At 39.3% G+C, this 12,893-nt stretch overlaps 1 protein-coding gene across 3 annotated transcripts in view; it reads left to right on the forward strand.

Moving 5' to 3' along the window:
* Window positions 1-12,347, forward strand: part of PCGF5 (polycomb group ring finger 5) — a 256,321-nt gene extending 243,974 nt beyond the window's left edge. For all 3 annotated transcript variants that reach the window (XM_053692324.1, XM_053692323.1, XM_053692322.1), the window contains one exon: window positions 10,945-12,347. In XM_053692324.1, coding sequence (XP_053548299.1) covers window positions 10,945-10,992 — 48 coding nt within the window. In that variant the 3' untranslated portion in view covers window positions 10,993-12,347. The remainder of the gene's footprint in view (window positions 1-10,944) is intronic.
* The last annotated feature ends 546 nt before the right edge of the window (window positions 12,348-12,893 follow it).

The following is a 12,893-nucleotide window of genomic DNA, read 5'->3' on the forward strand; positions in this document are numbered from 1 at the left end:
AGGGGGAGGGGCCGTTTTTTGGCGCTTTTTCTATGCATCAAATATTTCAGTCAGCAACTCATTGTATTCCCTGCATGATCCGGTTCATCTCTACAGAGCTCAGGGGTCTTCAAAACTTATTTTGAGGGAGGTAATTTCTCTCAGCAGAGCTGTGAGAATTATAGTTTGACTGAGATAAAAAACGTTTATTCTGTAATTTGTTTCCTGCTTTCAGAATTTGTTATCTTTGCTAATGGGATTAAACCTTTGCTAAAGTTGTGTTGTTTACAAGGATTGAGGCTATAACTGTTTCAATTTATTAATTTTCAACTGTCATAGATCTTCTGTGCTTCTTAAAGGCACAGTACATTTTAATATTATTCTAATTGAATTGTATTTCCAAGTTGCAAGTTTATTTGCTAGTGTGTTAAACATGTCTGATTCAGAGGATGATACCTGTGTCATTTGTTGCAATGCCAAAGTGGAGCCCAATAGAAATTTATGTACTAACTGTATTGATGCTACTTTAAATAAAAGTCAATCTGTACAAATTGAACAAATTTCACCAAACAACGAGGGGAGAGTTATGCCGACTAACTCGCCTCACGTGTCAGTACCTACATCTCCCGCTCAGAGGGAGGTGCGTGATATTGTAGCGCCGAGTACATCTGGGCGGCCATTACAAATCACATTACAGGATATGGCTACTGTTATGACTGAGGTTTTGGCTAAATTACCAGAACTAAGAGGTAAGCGTGATCACTCTGGGGTGAGAACAGAGTGCGCTGATAATATTAGGGCCATGTCAGACACTGCGTCACAGGTGGCAGAACATGAGGACGGAGAACTTCATTCTGTGGGTGACGGTTCTGATCCAAACAGACTGGATTCAGATATTTCAAATTTTAAATTTAAACTGGAAAACCTCCGTGTATTACTAGGGGAGGTGTTAGCGGCTCTGAATGATTGTAACACAGTTGCAATACCAGAGAAAATGTGTAGGTTGGATAAATATTTTGCGGTACCGACGAGTACTGAGGTTTTTCCTATACCTAAGAGACTTACTGAAATTGTTACTAAGGAGTGGGATAGACCCGGTGTGCCGTTCTCACCCCCTCCGATATTTAGAAAAATGTTTCCAATAGACGCCACCACAAGGGACTTATGGCAAACGGTCCCTAAGGTGGAGGGAGCAGTTTCTACCTTAGCTAAGCGTACCACTATCCCGGTGGAGGATAGCTGTGCTTTTTCAGATCCAATGGATAAAAAGTTAGAGGGTTACCTTAAGAAAATGTTTGTTCAACAAGGTTTTATATTGCAACCCCTTGCATGCATTGCGCCGATCACGGCTGCAGCGGCATTCTGGATTGAGTCTCTGGAAGAGAACATTGGTTCAGCTACTCTGGACGACATTACGGACAGGCTTAGAGTCCTTAAACTAGCTAATTCATTCATTTCGGAGGCCGTAGTACATCTTACTAAACTTACGGCAAAGAATTCAGGATTCGCCATTCAGGCACGCAGGGCGCTGTGGCTAAAATCCTGGTCAGCTGATGTTACTTCTAAGTCTAAATTGCTTAATATACCTTTCAAAGGGCAGACCTTATTCGGGCCCGGGTTGAAAGAGATTATCGCTGACATTACAGGAGGTAAAGGCCATGCCCTGCCTCAGGACAAAGCCAAAGCCAAGACTAGACAGTCTAATTTTCGTTCCTTTCGTAATTTCAAAGCAGGAGCAGCATCAACTTCCTCTGCACCAAAACAGGAAGGAGCTGTTGCTCGCTACAGACAAGGCTGGAAACCTAACCAGTCCTGGAACAAGGGCAAGCAGACTAGGAAACCTGCTGCTGCCCCTAAAACAGCATGAATTGAGGGCCCCCGATCCGGGATCGGATCTAGTGGGGGGCAGACTTTCTCTCTTCGCCCAGGCTTGGGCAAGAGATGTTCAGGATCCCTGGGCGCTAGAGATAATATCTCAGGGATACCTTCTGGACTTCAAATACTCTCCTCCAAGAGAGAGATTTCATCTGTCAAGATTGTCAACAATCCAGACAAAGAAAGAGGCGTTTCTACGCTGCGTACAAGAGCTCTTGTTAATGGGAGTAATCCATCCAGTTCCACGATCGGAACAGGGACAGGGGTTTTACTCAAATCTGTTTGTGGTTCCCAAAAAAGAGGGAACTTTCAGACCAATCCTGGACTTAAAGATCCTAAACAAATTCCTAAGAGTTCCATCGTTCAAGATGTAGACTATTCGGACAATTTTACCTATGATCCAAGAGGGTCAATACATGACCACTGTAGATTTAAAAGATGCTTACCTTCACATACCGATTCACAAAGATCATTATCGGTACCTAAGGTTTGCCTTCCTAGACAGGCATTACCAGTTTGTGGCTCTTCCATTCGGATTGGCTACAGCTCCAAGAATCTTCACAAAGGTTCTGGGTGCTCTTCTGGCGGTACTAAGACCGCGGGGAATCTCGGTAGCTCCATACCTAGACGACATTCTGATACAAGCTTCAAGCTTTCAAACTGCCAAGTCTCATACAGAGTTAGTGCTGGCATTTCTAAGGTCACATGGATGGAAGGTGAACGAAAAGAAAAGTTCACTCGTTCCACTCACAAGAGTTCCCTTCCTGGGGACTCTTATAGATTCTGTAGAAATGAAGATTTACCTGACAGAGGACAGGCTAACAAGACTTCAAAGTGCTTGCCGCACCCTTCATTCCATTCAACACCCGTCAGTGGCTCAATGCATGGAGGTAATCGGCTTAATGGTAGCGGCAATGGACATAGTACCCTTTGCACGCTTACACCTCAGACCACTGCAACTGTGCATGCTAAGTCAGTGGAATGGGGATTACTCAGACTTATCCCCTTCTCTGAATCTGGATCAAGAGACCAGAAATTCTCTTCTATGGTGGCTTTCTCGGCCACATCTGTCCAGGGGGATGCCATTCAGCAGACCAGACTGGACAATTGTAACAACAGACGCCAGCCTTCTAGGTTGGGGTGCCGTCTGGAATTCTCTGAAGGCTCAGGGACAATGGAGTCAGGAGGAGAGTCTCCTGCCAATAAACATTCTGGAATTGAGAGCAGTTCTCAATGCCCTCCTGGCTTGGCCCCAGTTGACAACTCGGGGGTTCATCAGGTTTCAGTCGGACAACATCACGACTGTAGCTTACATCAACCATCAGGGAGGGACAAGAAGCTCCCTAGCTATGATGGAAGTATCAAAGATAATTTGCTGGGCAGAGTCTCACTCTTGCCACCTGTCAGCAATCCACATCCCGGGAGTGGAGAACTGGGAGGCGGATTTCTTAAGTCGTCAGACTTTTCATCCGTGGGAGTGGGAACTTCATCCGGAGGTCTTTGCCCAAATACTTCGACGTTGGGGCAAACCAGAGATAGATCTCATGGCGTCTCGACAGAACGCCAAGCTTCCTCGTTACGGGTCCAGATCCAGGGATCCAGGAGCAGTCCTGATAGATGCTCTGACAGCACCTTGGGACTTCAGGATGGCTTACGTGTTTCCACCCTTCCCGTTGCTTCCTCGATTGATTGCCAGAATCAAACAAGAGAGAGCATCAGTGATTCTAATAGCACCTGCGTGGCCACGCAGGACTTGGTATGCAGACCTGGTGGACATGTCATCCTGTCCACCTTGGTCTCTACCTCTGAAACAGGACCTTCTGATACAGGGTCCCTTCAAACATCAAAATCTAACTTCTCTGAAGCTGACTGCTTGGAAATTGAACGCTTGATTTTATCAAGACGTGGATTTTCTGAGTCAGTTATTGATACCTTAATACAGGCTAGGAAACCTGTTACCAGAAAGATTTACCATAAGATATGGCGTAAATACCTATATTGGTGTGAATCCAAAGGTTACTCTTGGAGTAAGGTTAGGATTCCTAGGATATTGTCTTTTCTACAAGAAGGTTTAGAAAAGGGTTTATCTGCTAGTTCATTAAAGGGACAGATCTCAGCTCTGTCCATTCTGTTACACAAACGTCTGTCAGAAGTTCCTGACGTCCAGGCTTTTTGTCAGGCTTTGGCCAGAATTAAGCCTGTGTTTAAAACTGTTGCTCCACCATGGAGTTTAAACCTTGTTCTTAATGTTTTACAGGGCGTTCCGTTTGAACCCCTTCATTCCATTGATATAAAGTTGTTATCTTGGAAAGTTCTATTTTTAATGGCTATTTCCTCGGCTCGAAGAGTCTCTGAATTATCAGCCTTACATTGTGATTCTCCTTATTTGATTTTTCATTCGGATAAGGTAGTCCTGCGTACTAAACCTGGGTTCTTACCTAAGGTAGTTACTAACAGGAATATCAATCAAGAGATTGTTGTTCCTTCTTTATGCCCAAATCCTTCTTCAAAGAAGGAACGTCTACTGCACAACCTGGATGTAGTCCGTGCTCTAAAATTTTACTTACAGGCAACTAAGGAATTTCGACAAACGTCTTCTCTGTTTGTCATTTACTCTGGGCAGAGGAGAGGTCAAAAAGCTTCCGCTACCTCTCTTTCTTTTTGGCTTCGTAGCATAATTCGTTTAGCTTATGAGACTGCTGGACAGCAGCCTCCTGAAAGAATTACAGCTCATTCTACTAGAGCTGTGGCTTCCACTTGGGCCTTCAAGAATGAGGCCTCTGTTGAACAGATTTGCAAGGCTGCAACTTGGTCTTCGCTTCATACTTTTTCCAAATTTTACAAATTTGACACTTTTGCTTCATCGGAGGCTATTTTTGGGAGAAAGGTTCTTCAGGCGGTGGTTCCTTCTGTATAAAGAGCCTGCCTATCCCTCCCGTCATCCGTGTACTTTTGCTTTGGTATTGGTATCCCAGAAGTAATGATGACCCGTGGACTGATCACACTTAACAGAAGAAAACATAATTTATGCTTACCTGATAAATTCCTTTCTTCTGTAGTGTGATCAGTCCACGGCCCGCCCTGTTTTTAAGGCAGGTAAATATTTTTTAATTTATACTCCAGTCACCACTTCACCCTTGGCTTTTCCTTTCTCGTTGGTCCTTGGTCGAATGACTGGGAGTGACGTAGAGGGGAGGAGCTATATGCAGCTCTGCTGGGTGAATCCTCTTGCACTTCCTGTTGGGGAGGAGTAATATCCCAGAAGTAATGATGACCCGTGGACTGATCACACTACAGAAGAAAGGAATTTATCAGGTAAGCATAAATTATGTTTTTTACCAGTGAAACCAATATAACATCTCAACATTCACAAATATACATTTCTGACATTCAAAAACAAAACAAAAACAAATCAGTGACAATATAGCCACCTTTCTTTGCAAGGACACTCAAAAGCCTGCCATCCATGGATTCTGTCAGTGTTTTGATCTGTTCACCATCAACATTGCGTGCAGCAGCAACCACAGCCTCCCAGACACTGTTCAGAGAGGTGTACTGTTTTCCCTCCTTGTAAATCTCACATTTGATGATGGACCACAGGTTCTCAATGGGGTTCAGATCAGGTGAACAAGGAGGCCATGTCATTAGATTTTCTTCTTTTATACCCTTTCTTGCCAGCCACGCTGTGGAGTACTTGGACGCGTGTGATGGAGCATTGTCCTGCATGAAAATCATGTTTTTCTTGAAGGATGCAGACTTCTTCCTGTACCACTGCTTGAAGAAGGTGTCTTCCAGAAACTGGCAGTAGGACTGGGAGTTGAGCTTGACTCCATCCTCAACCCGAAAAGGCCCCACAAGCTCATCTTTGATGATACCAGCCCAAACCAGTACTCCACCTCCACCTTGCTGGCGTCTGAGTCGGACTCGAGCTCTCTGCCCTTTACCAATCCAGCCACGGGCCCATCCATCTGGCCCATCAAGACTCACTCTCATTTCATCAGTCCATAAAACCTTAGAAAAATCAGTCTTGAGATATTTCTTGGCCCAGTCTTGACGTTTCAGCTTGTGTGTCTTGTTCAGTGGTGGTCGTCTTTCAGCCTTTCTTACCTTGGCCATGTCTCTGAGTATTGCACACCTTGTGCTTTTGGGCACTCCAGTGACGTTGCAGCTCTGAAATATGGCCAAACTGGTGGCAAGTGGCATCTTGGCAGCTGCACGCTTGACTTTTCTCAGTTCATGGGCAGTTATTTTGCGCCTTGGTTTTTCCACACGCTTCTTGCGACCCTGTTGACTATTTTGAATGAAACGCTTGATTGTTCGATGATAACGCTTCAGAAGCTTTGCAATTTTAAGAGTGCTGCATCCCTCTGCAAGATATCTCACTATTTTTGACTTTTCTGAGCCTGTCAAGTCCTTCTTTTGACCCATTTTGCCAAAGGAAAGGAAGTTGCCTAATAATTATGCACACCTGATATAGGGTGTTGATGTCATTAGACCACACCCCTTCTCATTACAGAGATGCACATCACCTAATATGCTTAATTGGTAGCAGGCTTTCGAGCCTATACAGCTTGGAGTAAGACAACATGCATAAAGAGGATGATGTGGTCAAAATACTCATTTGCCTAATAATTCTGCACACAGTGTATAGATGCCTCGACAAAGATATACTCTTAATATTAGAAAAACTTTTTAATTCTTATTTTTGTACACAGAATCCTATTTCAAGCTATTTCTCCGCAGCAAATAGTTCACTTATCTTAAAGAAGGATAAAAACTCGGAAGATCTGGCTTTCATACAGACACAATCTCAGTTTTGAATATAGATTACAAAATATTAATGTCCATTATTGCATCGAGATTGTCCACCTGTCTGAATAAAATTATCCACCCAGATCAAACCGGATTTATGGTAGGTAGAAACCCAACAAAAAATATCCGTAAATTGATTAATTTTTTGGATTATGCTTGGAATGTAGATAAGGGCAAAAAGAAGCCTTTATGGCAGGATGTTGCTATTCTTTCCCTAGATGCTGTCAAAGCATTTGATTTAATTGTTTGGGAGTATCTATTTCGGGCATTAGAGCAGTTTGGGTTTAAAGGAGAATTTGTACAATTTATTCATAGATTATACCATAACCCTATATCTTTCATATTGATTAATGGGACCCTATCTCCTAAAATAATATTACAAAGAGGTACCAGACAGGGGTGTCCCCTGTCTCCGTTACTTTTCAATATTGCATTGGAACCACTAGCAATACGTTTTAGAGAAGTTCTATCAGGAGTCACGGTTGGTACACAGTCTCTTAAAACGTTGTTATATGCTGACGATGTTCTAGTATTCTTGGTTAATATACAACACTCTATACCGTCTGTTCTTCAAACTCTAAAAATCTTTAGTTCTTTCTATGGGTACAGGATAAATCTAGAAAAGAGTGAATTAATGTGCTTAAACAATATTCAGACAGTAGTACCTAATATTCCATTTAAACAAGTCGACACTATTAAATACCTAGGTCTAGTCCTGCATAAAAATCCCAGCTTCTGGTATAAAGCTAATTATTAGCCGCTATTCCAAAAAATTAGTTCAGATTTACATCTTTGGGCAGTATTCCCACTTTCTTTGATAGCGCGTGTCAACTTAATTAAATCCATTATTTTTCCTCGCTTACTTTACCCATTGCAGAATATTCCTTTATTTATTTTAAATAAGGATTTGAAATTAATCAATGCTCTATTTTCCAAATTCATTTGGAATAATAAAAAGCCTCGAATTGCCCTGGGAAGATTAATGCAAAATATGGGCGTAGCAGGATTAGCATTGCCCAATCTTAAACTTTATAATATGGTTAAAATAGCGATAGATTGGCTCACGGGATCTAGCATGGTATCATCTGAAGAGATGGAAACTTTTCTAATTGCCCCGTTCTCTTTAAAAGCCATCATACATTCTCAAATACAGAAACTGCCGCAGAATATTAGTTGTCTCATTTCTATCAAAAATATTGCTAGGCATAAATTTTGTACAATTCTAGATTTGGATTACTCCTTTTCTGAATTTTTACCTATTTTAGGTAATCCAAGTTTTCTCCCGGGGTTATATAAAAAAATATTTAAAGATTGGGCTGAAAAAGGGCTACAATATGGAAGACAAGTGGTAAATCATCAAGTGGTATCAGCAGAAAATATTTTCAGTAAATATGGAATATCCAGGTCTAGTTTATTTGCTTATTTCCAAATTCGTCATTTTATTTCAGCTCAGAAGTGGCGTGTCCCTACCATAACGGCCTGGGCGGACATTAAGTTATGTATACAAAAATTTACCGCAGGGGATTCGTCGATCTCTCTGATGTATGATATTATGCTGAATAAACAGAGCCAGCTCATTAGGGATAATGTATATAAATCTTGGGCTTCTATAACCCCTTCAGTAGATCATGAAATAATTAACCAGAGCTTTGATTCAATGTCCAAGTGTAAAGTACCAGTGTCCTGGAAAGAATCTCATATGAAATTGATTAATAATTTCTACCTTTCACCTTAAAAAATATCCAAGTTTTATCCTTCCTCGGTCATTTTATGTCCGCGAAGTGCGCATGGCAGGGCAGATACTCTTCATATGTTCTGGACATGCCCTAAAGTTAGACAACTTTGGTTGAAAATTATTTTTTGGTTTAATAAATTATACAAAGTAACAATAGGTTTATCTGCGGTAGATATTATTTTTCTTTTCCCGCCAAACGATGCTTTTAATAGTAATACCATAAATAGTTTAAATACAATTTATATTAGCAGTTAGACACTGTATACTGAAAAATTGGAAAGCTAGGAATGTACCTGGTCTAACCATGGTCTTTAAAATACTGCAAGATCAAATGGTGTTTGAATCATACCATCTCTACGATGCTGCAGAGAAAAAAATTAAGAAATTTTTGTGGAAATGGTCTCCTGTTATATTATCCCATTACATTGCAAAAACTGATTCTTTCCCCCTTCTTATCATCAGTGAGCTTTGCGGAATTGACCTTATTAAATGTCTTCCCGCACAGCTGGATCGAGCGGCCTGGTGGGGAGCGTCGGGGGGGAGTACCGTAGTGGTGACGGGGGGGAGAGGAGGAGAGGAATTTTTATTTTTTTATTTTTATTTTTTTTCCTCTCTCCAGTCAGTTGACATGGTCTGACTGTAATTTGTGTTGAATCTTTTCCTTTAAAGTATAAAACTATTATGGGAGCTGTGACTCTCTTCTTATTTTAATGGAAGCTGTGTTTTCATGAATATCTACTGCAAGACTGTATTTTGTATTCTTAATTTGTGGGTTTTTTTTTTTTTCTCTTGTGTTTTTTTTTTTTACTTGGTGATGATTGGTAAGATTTATGATATGGATTCCGCAGTAGAAGCATTTATCTTGGTTATAAGTGTAGAGTAGAAGCTGCGTCTCCTCTAAATGATTGATATTATGGGAGCTGCGTCTCCATCAAAAATATTTCTGTGTTCTCTATGCTGATTCTTTTATTTTTATTTATTTTTTTCCTTTTGAGTTTGTTGTATGTTTGGAAAAAATCTGATAAATAAAAGATTAAAAAAAAAATAATCCCATAGATACCCTGGCTTCTACTTTCCTAGTTTCCTTTGCTGTCTATCAAATTCTGTGCTTGGGGCTTGGACAAGAGGAATAAAGAGTAGGATAGTTCTGGGCTTGGTTGCCTAATGACCAGAAGTCAATCATACAAGCACGGTGCCACTCCTTGGTGCAGCACTTATGCAAACATATATGTTCACATCACATATAATAAAAGTATTTTTTCTTATTTATCCATAAATAAATATAGCACAATATGCAATATGCAACATTTTGAGTCTAGCTCTTAGTTATGCATGACTAAGAGCTGGTCTCGAAATGTCACGTATTGCATATTGTACTATATTTATGGATAAATAAAGAAGAAATACTTTTATTATATGTGCTGTGGACATATATGTGTGCATATGTTATTGGGGGTATTAGCACATACCCAGTCTACATCGGCACTAACTGATCAGAAGGGAAAGCTGCTTTTGCAAGTTTATCTTTCTGTCTTGGTGCAGAACTTAGAGTGCCACACATTACACTAGTATAGATAGTTACTGACCTGGATTAGCATATTTGTTGGATACATTAGTTGATATACTTTTAAAGTAAATGTAAATTTTTTTGGAATACCTCTTCCCTACTTATTCCCAATCTACTATTTATTGAAACCGCAATAATATTTTTTCAAATAAAATAATATTTTTAGTTATTTTAGCTAATTCAACTTATCTCCGTTATAATCTTAAAACTCCTCCCATCCTGTTCTTACTGTTTTTCCCCTGCATTACGTAAAGAGCGGTCCCGCCCGCTCTATTACGTATCTTGGAAGCGCGTTCACGATCAGGAGTCAATTTGCGCATGCATTTCAAAGGTTCATGGCAATCTGCGCATGCGTACCGAAATCAATACGCTATCGCCATAGTCACCTCGTTTCACATTGCGCATGCGTTGAAAGTCCGTAACTATTATAGAAACAGAGTATTCAATGAATGTTTCCATTCATTGAATACTTTGCAAGCAGGCACAATAATTATTTGCGGAGCAGCGATACTTACTTTCAACTCGCTCTGATTGTTTCAGAAATTATTGCTTCTTCGTATTGCGCATGCGCGATTCGTAGACGAGCATTTAGTCTTTAACGTCATCAGGTAGTTCACGCATGCGCAGTAACGTCGCGTGACGTGTCAAAAAAGGGGCTGAATACCCGGGGGGGGGGGGACACACACGATTTGAGTAGAGAAGTGTCAATCAGAGCCTAAATGTGGGACCAAATGGCGGGTGGAGGAATCAACAATAATAATAGAAAGTAAATGGTTATATATTTCGATTTCAGCAGCAAATTAAAAAAATTGATGACTTAAAGTACCTTTTTTTGGCATTGAGCAAGTAGCTTGACTTTACATGCACTTTAAGTATATAGAAAAGATGTGCTTAATATTATACTCACTGTACTATACATTTTAAAATCAATATGTGTAATTTAGTTAACTATTTCCTTATTTTCCATTTTCTATAGTCTTACCCCATGGTGTTACAATACAGACCACGAATTGACTTTGGTTGAGCACTGAATCAGCTGAACTATGCTAAGTTGAATCCTGCACTATTTGTTTACTCATCGACAGATTGCACAATGAATGGACGTGTCTGTTGTTTGGACACAGAGGACAAAATCTATTTTCCAGCATGCAAACCTAAATGTGGTTTCCCTCCAACCTGTCAGCTGTTTTGTCTTTAATGCTAAAGTAACCAAGTTCCCGTTTACTACCAAGCATCTACATGCAGACCTGCTGTTAAGCCACACCAAGCGCAAGTAGTATCTTCAGGAAGATGGTGAAAAGTGTACAGACAATTCTTGGAGTTATATTGGAGTGAAGATTTTGTCTGCAACGCAATGCACATTGCCTTAGCCAAAAGTGGAAGTTTTACTTTTGATGGACTTAAAGTTTGCAGAAGTTTTTTGAATAGTTTTAACAAAAATGAATATAACATAAAAAATGAATAGTAAGTATAAATTATGTCTGGAACATAATTGTATAAAATGTATTTTTGCCACTGATTTAATTGTATTTGTGTAGAAATAACTTATTTCCTATGTGGTCTGTCCACTATAAATTCAAATTGTATCTTTGGTAAGGTACGTATTACAAATCCCATGGATGTAAAATAGCATCCCAAAAATATGTTTAGTAAATGTCAGCTCTATAGATTACATTTTCTGAGGGTTTTTTAGAACTAGATGCACAAATTGGGAAATTACTATTTTAATTATATATAGTTTTACTTTCATTGTATTCATTCACTACTTCAGGATTCTTTATCGAGACAAACTGCTCCAGTTTGTTTTAAGTGGGTTCGCTATACAGTAAGGTCCTTTAGTAAAAATGCTATAGAATTCTCTAAACTCATATTGAACCTAAGTTAATGTTTACCAAATCATTAGTATTTTCTAGTCTTCCACTTGTCATTTGAGAGGTTTTATACCCTTAAACTTTGCCATACATAAATGTGTTGAACACATTCATTTAGAAATAATTTTAAATATTAATATTGTAAGTAGCAAAGACCAGTGAAAAATATTGAAAATATTGGTCATAAATTAATACATATTTTCCTATAGCCTCCTTAAAAACAAATGTAATGTATTTCATTTATTCACATTTTTATTGATATGTTTGTTAAAATTTATATGTAATGGTAAGATTAATTATATTTACAGGGATATTGTCATAAATTTGTGTTACGTCTATGATTAGAGTGTTCAAAATTAAGTGCAAAGTTTGTTTTAAGAGTAATTTTGTCCTGAGAAAAAAAGTCTTTTAGTCTGGCATATGTTACTGAACTGCTTATAACTGTTTTTGAGATCTAGTTGCTACTCCTCATGCCGCATATATATTTGAAATTAAAGGGTGGATCACAGTCTTTTGTTTGATACTTATCTGCATGCTACTGGTTGCAGATGAATCAAAGGAGACCTAAAAGGAAAAACAGAGGCACCTCTGTTTTTCCTTTTAGGTCCCCTTTGATTCGTCTGGTGTTTGAAGAGAGCAGCCGTTCACCATTAGAGATTCTACCGTATTTTTGGCCACAAGCGTACCTCTATTGAGGATCTTGTATCCTCTTTATTTGGTTGCAGATGAGCCGTTTCTGATGTTGTCATGATTACAGACATTTTCATTATTATTCATTATCAGAAGCACTTTTTACTTTATCAGTTTTGCCATCACATTACAAATTCTTGATCATTATCTAGAGCCGGTTTTGATTTACCAAATTCAACAGCTAAAAAGACTTGACTTTATTATCGGGTACCTCAAATATTTTGTACATTAACAAAAATGAAATTACCCCAACCATATTGTATTAGGAAGCAACATCACCAAATAGATTTAAATGTTAGCTGCTGGATCAATTAAAGTCCTCAAATTAAAAAAAAAATCACTTTTACAGTAATACAAATTAACC

The sequence above is a fragment of the Bombina bombina genome, chromosome 9 (assembly GCF_027579735.1).
Source record: "Bombina bombina isolate aBomBom1 chromosome 9, aBomBom1.pri, whole genome shotgun sequence".
NCBI classification, from domain to species: Eukaryota; Metazoa; Chordata; class Amphibia; order Anura; family Bombinatoridae; genus Bombina; species Bombina bombina.